This window comes from Mytilus californianus, unplaced genomic scaffold, assembly GCF_021869535.1.
Source record: "Mytilus californianus isolate M0D057914Y unplaced genomic scaffold, xbMytCali1.0.p SCAF_8, whole genome shotgun sequence".
In the NCBI taxonomy this organism is placed as follows: domain Eukaryota; kingdom Metazoa; phylum Mollusca; class Bivalvia; order Mytilida; family Mytilidae; genus Mytilus; species Mytilus californianus.
In genome coordinates this window covers 6,047,544-6,056,501 of record NW_026262734.1, presented here as the reverse complement: position 1 = coordinate 6,056,501, position 8,958 = coordinate 6,047,544, and the positions used below count along the sequence as shown (strand labels likewise).

At 34.3% G+C, this 8,958-nt stretch overlaps 4 protein-coding genes across 4 annotated transcripts; all 4 read right to left on the bottom strand.

Moving 5' to 3' along the window:
* Positions 1 to 5,362: 5,362 nt before the first annotated feature.
* On the bottom strand, positions 5,363 to 6,176 carry LOC127711856 (foot protein 1 variant 2-like). The gene is made up of 2 exons (XM_052218020.1): positions 5,719 to 6,176; positions 5,363 to 5,675 (listed from the first exon to the last, which is right to left on the bottom strand). Exons 1-2 carry the CDS (start codon positions 6,174 to 6,176, stop codon positions 5,363 to 5,365), a joined length of 771 nt encoding a protein of 256 aa, XP_052073980.1.
* Positions 6,177 to 6,235: 59 nt separating this feature from the next.
* Positions 6,236 to 7,268, bottom strand: LOC127711855 (foot protein 1 variant 2-like). Its single transcript, XM_052218019.1, has 3 exons — positions 6,919 to 7,268; positions 6,505 to 6,693; positions 6,236 to 6,461 (listed from the first exon to the last, which is right to left on the bottom strand). The coding sequence occupies exons 1-3, from the start codon at positions 7,266 to 7,268 to the stop codon at positions 6,236 to 6,238; spliced, it is 765 nt and encodes a 254-aa protein (XP_052073979.1).
* An 85-nt stretch (positions 7,269 to 7,353) lies between these two features.
* LOC127711854 (foot protein 1 variant 2-like) lies at positions 7,354 to 8,259 on the bottom strand. The gene has a single exon (XM_052218018.1). It carries the CDS (start codon positions 8,257 to 8,259, stop codon positions 7,354 to 7,356), a length of 906 nt encoding a protein of 301 aa, XP_052073978.1.
* Positions 8,260 to 8,276: 17 nt separating this feature from the next.
* LOC127711853 (foot protein 1 variant 2-like) lies at positions 8,277 to 8,917 on the bottom strand. The gene is made up of 2 exons (XM_052218017.1): positions 8,628 to 8,917; positions 8,277 to 8,514 (listed from the first exon to the last, which is right to left on the bottom strand). Exons 1-2 carry the CDS (start codon positions 8,915 to 8,917, stop codon positions 8,277 to 8,279), a joined length of 528 nt encoding a protein of 175 aa, XP_052073977.1.
* Positions 8,918 to 8,958: the final 41 nt, after the last annotated feature.

Genomic DNA, 8,958 nt, shown 5'->3' with positions numbered 1-8,958 from the left:
AAATCGTGACAAATAGGGTACAGTTTATGAAATAATAAATTTCAATTATTTATAAGTTTTTATCTATTAAATCTGTCATACACCTCTCGCTAAAAATTGCTACACTTTTAATTCATAAAATTGAAATAGTTGTTTATATTTCAAGCAAGTTTCACTACTGCTGTATGAAATAAATCGATCGGTTCCCTGACCAGCTCATATAAATACAATTTCTACCAAACTATCTAGTAAATAACATAGTTTTGTTATCATATATTTTCTTCGGTTAGAATTAATCGTTAAAACTGGGAATATTGCATGTAATTTTAACATTTTTTTAGCATTGAGAATTGAACTGTATGTATTAAATTAAATTTATTTACCTTTCTAAAATTTCAGTAACATTATTACATTAGTCTAAGTATTCTTTACCTTTTTTTTGGGGGGGGGGGAACAATACTGAGTTTGTGAGTTCGAACCCCGCTCGTGCGGGTGCACTCGACTCCAATCTTAATTGACTAGGGTTGTCAGTTTTCCTATCGAAGGCCGGTGGTTTTCTCCGGGTACTCCGGCTTCCCCCACCAATAAAATAAAAACTGGCCGCCACGAAATAGCCCAAATGTGGCGATTAAAAGTGGCGTTATAACACCAACAATCAATCAATCAATCTTTACTTTGGAAATTACGGATAGATTTCAGTTCAACATGTGTAGTTCGTGGAGTGGCAGTTCGCACGATTTCGTTTTTTTTTTTCGCGATCAAAATCTTCGTATTAACCTATAATTATTTGTGGTTAATGCATTCAAAATGATTTAAATTCAGATTCGGTCTCATTGTATCTTTATAATAAACCAAGCGTCCTACGTATACATTATCGGTTTTCCTGCACTTTGATATCGTAAAATACCATTTTGGAGAGTGAATGCAGCGAAGGACAAATGAAACTTCGCATTGTATGGAGCGACTAATATTTTAGGATATATATGATACGCAGATAAGCATTTCTGGATTTTTCTCTTGCCCTTAGACAGTTTTTCGCTTGGTTGTCCGAACGAAAGCTAAGATATGTTCTGCTGTCATATTGTGACGTCGATGATAAGTTCTCCTCACGTGATATGAGAATTACGTAGCGACTGAGTAACATTATAATATAAGCGAAGAGAAGTACGATAAACTCTAATATCGGTGGCTGTACTTCAAGAAGATTTCATACATCAACGTCATAAACAGTATAAAGTTGACCTGATATTGTGCAATGACCATAACAAATCTGTACATGATTTCAACACAGCTTAAGCAAACGTAACATTTATGTCTTTCTTCAAACTATGAAGAAATGAATTGATCTTCATCCCCAAAACTATCAGACGCAGTTATTGAACAGAAACAATAGTATAATGAAACTTAAAGTAATACGTCTATTAAACCAAAAGGAAAGATTTAAAGACCGATCCATACAGTAACACTTATTATAAACAACATTACATAAAGAAACTGGGTGTGAAATATAACTTTTTATTACATTCATGGAGGCTGGGACCGGTAGATGTATAGTAATCCTAGCTGTGGGTGGAATTTTACTTCCTCAGAAGATTTTTATATTTGTGATAATGTCACGATTAAAAAAAAAATGACACAAAAGATGCGACTTACAAAATATTATTTGTATTTTTTATATATAATTATATTTACTCAAAATTAAAAGATAAACAGGCACTATATACAAATATAAATTTTATGCAAATCATCTGGCCTATTGTCTAAAGTTCACAAAATCCAAGATGAAAAAAGTTCACAAAAATCCGAAGTTTGTATAATCCAGAGTGCCTATTCTCAATTTAGGCTAACTGATTGAAATATCCCGGTGTCCGGTATAGTTTGCCTTGAGTTCCAAAAGTGTACATATCATGTGATGTTTGGCATTGGCTTCTTTAGTTAATATTTGTATTTGTATCATTCGGGATTTTAAAACTCAAAATTTATTAAATAAATTGATAGACATCATGGAATGTATTATGTAATTACTAACTTAACAACTGGGTAAAATAAGATAAGTCTTGATTCTTGGGAAATTTCAATTTTAACAAATAGGCACTTTCGTACATAGTGCACTAAACTGGTTAATAAAAACTGGTATATTATTTCAATCTATCTTGTATGGAAAAGGATTAATAAAGGCTTTGCCTTTTGTCTAATCCCTTTGTTTAATTCGAACAATAAGATACTTTGAATCAAATACATCACTGACACTGTAGTTCCTATGCGACTGAAATATCAATCTATAAAGATATGTACAATTTATTATAAACGATTAGATTCGACTTCATTACGACTCTAGTATAGAGACATGAAATACAAATGCCTTGCTTTGACTAATGGATATGATGATTTATTTAACTACCTGATGGAGTGACTAGCTTTGAAAACAGGATGGCATGACTAGCTTTGACTACCTGATGGAGTGACTAGCTTTGAAAACAGGATGGCATGACTAGCTTTGACTACCTGATGGAGTGACTAGCTTTGAAAACAGGATGGCATGACTAGCTTTGACTACCTGATGGAGTGACTAGCTTTGAAAACAGGATCGCATGACTAGCTTGGACTACCTGAACGAATGACTAGCTTTGATAACTGACTGGAATGAATAGCTTTGACTACATTCGGGAATGACTAGCTTTGACTACAGGATATAATGATAAACTTTGACTATAAGTAGGAATGACTAGCTTTGACTACAAGATAGCATGATAAACTTTGGCTACAAGAGAGAATTCCAAGCTTTAGCTAGAAGATACAATGATAAGCTTTGGCTACAGGCGAGAATGACTAGCTTTGACTACAGGATAGAAGGATAAACTTTGGTTATAAGCAGGAATGACTACCTTTAACTACAGGATACAATGATATGTTTTGGCCGTAGGCATAAATAGCTTTAACTACAGGATACAATAAGTTTTGGCTACAGGATGGAATGACTAGCTTTAACTGCAGAACACAATGATACGCATTGGCTATAGGCAGGGATGATAAGCTCTAACTGCAGGATACAATGATAATATAAAAAAAGGAGATGAGGTATGTATGATATGTCATCAATATACACTGTTGAGACGATATGTCAATCTTGAAATCTAAAAAAATGCTGAGAGTAAATTAAATAGAATCAATCAAAAAACTGCAATCAACACGCAGATTTTCCACTTCTAGAGCATACGATAAGACCTAGGAAATAAAAGACTTTGTTTCTTACTTGTGACAGGTATATAATGCCATATTGATGGTCATGGCTCAGTTTGTAGGTAAACTAATTTCACATATTAAAGATTAATTTACAAATACTAGTAGACTGGACTGCTTTTAGAAACATGTTCTGTATGCCATCATCAATTACCATGTATGATTCGAAAATTTCGGTTTTAACTAAATGACGATATAACAAATGTTCAGACTTGTATTCGAAAGTATAGTCACATCATCATCGGGGGCAATAAGAACATGTGTGATGCATTAGACCTTGTAAATTCTTACTTCATTAAGATTTTCTCACTACCTTTTCACGCATAAAATCCAACTAATTTTCTTTTTTTGTTAACTTGTCAGGAACCAAAGCAAGTTTATAGAAAGATAGAAAAAACTGTCAGATTTTGTCATATACTAATACAAAGCGGATTTAATGTAAACCAATTATAAGTTAGCGTTCAGCTGTTTACAGAAGAAGAACTTTTTTCTATTATCATGTCAGATACTTTATGAATTTTGGTAAGTTACAATTGTCACACCGTCTCAGAACAAATCTTGACTAGTTATCATGCACTTAAAACGCCTTTTTTCAATTACATTCTTCTAATGTGACAATCGTAAAATGAGGGGGGGGGGGGGGCGTTTGCATTGGCGTCATGTCTGCCCTTAACTCCCACATTATCCAGTGGTTGTCTGTTTAAAGTTCCTTGCACCATAGTTGATTCGTTGAGGGCCTCAGGGAAGATTAGTTTGTTGTAACTAACTGTGTTTACCCGCTTTAAATAAAAAAACATATTATTATTATTATTATTATTATTATTATTATTATTATTATTATTATTATTATTATTATCATTATCATTATTATTATTATGTTTAAAATTTATTGTCTCATTTGATCTCGTCCTGATGATGCATAAATGAGGGTCTGGATGGGGTTTTCAGAATAGACAATAACGGGTAAAATATGACAGAGAATAGAGGAAAATATGCAAAACAAAGTAAAAATTAGAGAATAATGAGGTGTTAAACTATAACGAATAGAGAATATTGGTCAAAAGTTATAAACCTTTGAGAAAAATGGCTTAAAAATTAAAGAATACAGAATTGAAGACCCTCATGAATGTATCAAACATTGGATGCAGATGCACAAACAAACAATCAGAATGATCCGCAGTAGTAAGTGTATGTGAGGGTCTATTATTGGGCTCGGTATGTTTCCGGTTGAGTATAATGTCATAACATAAATTGAATTGTTGGTTTCTGATTTTTACGGAAACAAGTCTTCTATAGATTCTATTTCTTTCTTTAATACATTTGGAAGATGACAATCTTATGTCTATATACATATTATTTTTTATTTGTTTTGTTCGTATGGTGTTGTTGTTGTTGTTGTTGTTAATGTTGCAATCTGATTAAAATTCAGATCTATCACAACTCGCTTGCTCGTATTATAAAATAATTTAATTTTGGATGTAACACGTCTTCTGATTAGTTGAAAGTTTTTTCTCTATCAACGCATAGACAAAATTTTGTCATTTGACCGTGACGTCATCGACGTTTTTTTCATGATTTACTCCTTAAAAATGGAATTTAGAATTACATTATAAGGAATGACTGTAATATTTTTTCTGTCTATGAAGAAATTACATCAAAAATGTGGTGCACACTGCATAACCCGCGTAGCGGGTTATTTAAAAGTGTGCACCACATTTTTTACGTTATTTCGAATAAAACAAAATATTACAGTCATTCCTTAATGAGAGTAACGAAACAAAGAAATCAGAAATCTATATTTTTAATTAGATTGATTTAAACGGAGACTCAGTGAGGCCTAATTCCTCTAATAGAAAAAAAACCTAACTAAACGCAATGAAACCCGTGAAATAAAAAAAATAATTGACTGATATATCACAGGTTATTTAAAGGGTGAAACTAGCTTTATAAAATACAACGAGAATATAGACTATAAACTCTTTACCAAAAAGAGAGAAATCTAAAGATGACAAGAATTGGGTTTTTTATAACTGTTGAAAACATTTTAAATGAGTGTGGTTTTTCATACTAACATATGGAGGTATCAATCATTCCATACTGCCAAATGGAGGTATCAACCATTCCATACTGACATATGGAGGTATCAACAATTCCATACTGACATATGGAAGTTTAACCATTCCATACTGACATATGGAGGTATCAACCATTCCATACTGACATATGGAAGTATCAACCATTCCATACTGACATATGGAGGTATCAACCATTCCATACTGACATATGGAAGTATCAACCATTCCATACTGACATATGGAGGTATCAACCATTTCATATTGACAAATGGAGGTATCAACCAATCCATATTGACATATGGAGGTATCAACCATTCCATACTGACATATGGAGGTATGAACCATTCTATACTGACATATGGAGGTATCAACCATTCAATACTGACATATGGAGGTATCAACCATTCCATATTGACATATCAACCATTCCATATTGACATATGGAGGTATCAACCATTCCATGCTGACATTTGGAGGCATCAACCATTCCATATTGACATATGGAGGTATCAACCATTCCATATTGACAAATGGAGGTATCATCCATTCCATACTGACATATGGAGGTATCAACCATTTCATATTGACAAATGGAGGTATCAACCATTCCATACTGACATGTGAAGGTATCAACCATTCCATTCTGACATATGGAGGTATCAACCATTCCATATTGACAAATGGAGGTATCAACCATTCCATAATGACATATGGATGTATCAACCATTTCATATTGACAAATGGAGGTATCAACCATTCCATATTGACATATGGAGGTATCAACCATTCCATACTGACATATGGAGGTATGAACCATTCCATACTGACATATGGAGGTATCAACCATTCAATACTGACATATGGAGGTATCAACCATTCCATATTGACATATCAACCATTCCATATTGACATATGGAGGTATCAACCATTCCATGCTGACATTAGGAGGTATCAACAATTCCATATTGACATATGGAGGTATCAACCATTCCATATTGATATATCAACCATTCCATATTGACATATGGAGGTATCAACCATTCCATGCTGACGTTTGGAGGTATCAACCATTCCATACTGACATATGGAGGTATCAACCATTCCATACTGACATATGGAGGTATCAACCATTTTATACTGACATATGGAGGTATCAACCATTCTATACTGACATATGGAGGTATCAACCATTCCATATTGATATATCAACCATTCCATATTGACATATGGAGGTATCAACCATTCCATGCTGACATTTGGAGGTATCAACCATTCCATACTGACATATGGAGGTATCAACCATTCCATACTGACATATGGAGGTATCAACCATTTTATACTGACATAAATAGGTATCAACCATTCTATACTGACATATGGAGGTATCAACCATTCCATACTGACATATGGAGGTATCAACCATTCAATATTGACATATCAACCATTCCATATTGACATATGGAGGTATCAACCATTCCATGCTGACATTTGGAGGTATCAACCATTCCATACTGACATATGGAGGTATCAACCATTCCATACTGACATATGGAGGTATCAACCATTCCATATTGACATATCAACCATTCCATATTGACATATGGAGGTATCAACCATTCCATACTGACATTTGGAGGTATCAACCATTCCATACTGACATATGGAGGTATCAACCATTCCATATTGACATATCAACCATTCCATATTGACATATGGAGGTATCAACCATTCCATACTGACATATGGAGGTAGCAACCATTCTTTACTGACATATGGAGGTATCAACCATTCCATACTGACATATGGAGGTATCAACCATTCGATACTGACATTTTGAGGTATCAACCATTCCATACTAACATATGGAGGTATCAACCATTTCATATTGACATATGGAGGTATCAACCATTCCATACTGACATATGGAGGTATCAACCATTCCATATTGACATATGGAGGTATGAACCATTCCATATTGACATATGGAGATATCAACCCATTCCATACTGACAAATGGAGGTATCAACCTTTCCATATTGACATATGGAGGTATCAATCATTACATATTGACATATGGAGGTATCAACCATTCCATATTGACATATGGAGGTATCAACCATTCCATACTGACATATGGAGGTATCAATCGTTCCATATTGACATATGGAGGTATCAACCATTCCATATTAACATATGGAGGTATCAACCATTCCATACTGACATATGGAGGTATCAACCATACCATACTGACATGAGGAGGTATCAACCGTTCCATACTGACATGTGAAGGTATCAACCATTCCATTCTGACTAATGGATGTATCAACCATTCCATATTGACATATGGAGGTATCAACCATTCCATATTGACATCTGGAGGTATTAACCATTCCATACTGACATATGGAGGTATCAACCATTTCATACTGACATATGGAGGTATCAACCATTCAATACTGACATATGGAGGTATCAACCATTCCATATTGACATATAGAGGTATCAACCATTCCATGCTGACATTTGGAGGTATCAACCATTCCATATTGACATATGGAGGTATCACCCATTCCATGCTGACATTTGGAGGTATTAACCATTCCATATTGACATATGGAGGTATCAACCATTCCATATTGACATATGGAGGTATCAACCATTCCATACTGACATATGCAGGTATCAACCATTTTATACTGACATATGGAGGTATCAACCATTCCATACTGACATATGGATGTATCAACCATTCGATACTGACATTTGGAGGTATCAACCATTCCATACTGACATATGGAGGTATCAACCATTTCATATTGACATATGGAGGCATCAACCATTCTATACTGACATATGGAGGAATCAACCATTCCATACTGACATATGGAGGTATCAACCATTTCATATTGACATATAGAGGTATCAACCATTCAATACTGACATATGGAGGTATCAACCATTCCATACTGACATGAGAAGGTATCAACCATTCCATATTGACATATCAACCATTCCATATTGACATATCAACCATTCCATATTGACATATGGAGGTATCAACCATTCTATACTGACATATGGAGGTATCAACCATTCCATAATAACATATGGAGGTATCAACCATTCTATACTGACATATGGAGGTATCAACCATTCTATACTGATATATGGAGGTATCAACCATTCCATACTGACATATGGAGGTATCAACCATTCCATGCTGACATTTGGAAGTATCAATCATTCCATACTGACATATGGAGGTATCAACCATTCCATATTGACATATCAACCATTTCATATTGTCATATGGAGGTATCAACCATTCCATACTGACATATGGAGGTATAAACCATTCCATATTGACATATCAGCCATTCCATATTGACATATGGAGGTATCAACCATTCCATACTGACATATGGAGGTATCAACCATTCCATACTGACATATGGAGGTATCAACCATTCCATACTGACATATGGAGGTATCAACCATTCCATACTGACATATGGAGGTATCAACCATTCCATACTGACATATTGAGGTATCAACCATTCCATATTGACATATGGAGTTATCAACCATTCCATATTGACATATGGAGGTATCAACCATTCCATATAGAAGTGTATACAAGGTAAGATAAATTTAAAGATTATCA

What these genes read in the sequence shown, in the direction of transcription:
- LOC127711854 (XM_052218018.1), bottom strand. Translation starts at nt 8,259, where the DNA reads ATGGAATGGTTGATACCTCCATATGTCAGTATTGAATGGTTGATACCT.
- LOC127711855 (XM_052218019.1), bottom strand. Translation starts at nt 7,268, where the DNA reads ATGGAATGGTTCATACCTCCATATGTCAATATGGAATGGTTGATACCT. An exon ending in GTTGATACCTCCAAATGTCA is followed by an intron (nt 6,694 to 6,918) that starts GTATGGAATGGT and finishes TCCATATGTCAG; the next exon opens with TATGGAATGGTTGATACCTC. An exon ending in CCATATGTCAATATGGAATG is followed by an intron (nt 6,462 to 6,504) that starts GTTGATATATCA and finishes TCCATATGTCAG; the next exon opens with TATAGAATGGTTGATACCTC.
- LOC127711853 (XM_052218017.1), bottom strand. Translation starts at nt 8,917, where the DNA reads ATGGAATGGTTGATACCTCCATATGTCAATATGGAATGGTTGATAACT. An exon ending in GTTTATACCTCCATATGTCA is followed by an intron (nt 8,515 to 8,627) that starts GTATGGAATGGT and finishes TCCAAATGTCAG; the next exon opens with CATGGAATGGTTGATACCTC.
- LOC127711856 (XM_052218020.1), bottom strand. Translation starts at nt 6,176, where the DNA reads ATGGAATGGTTGATACCTCCATATGTCAGTATTGAATGGTTGATACCT. An exon ending in CCATATGTCAATATGGAATG is followed by an intron (nt 5,676 to 5,718) that starts GTTGATATGTCA and finishes TCCATATGTCAG; the next exon opens with TATTGAATGGTTGATACCTC.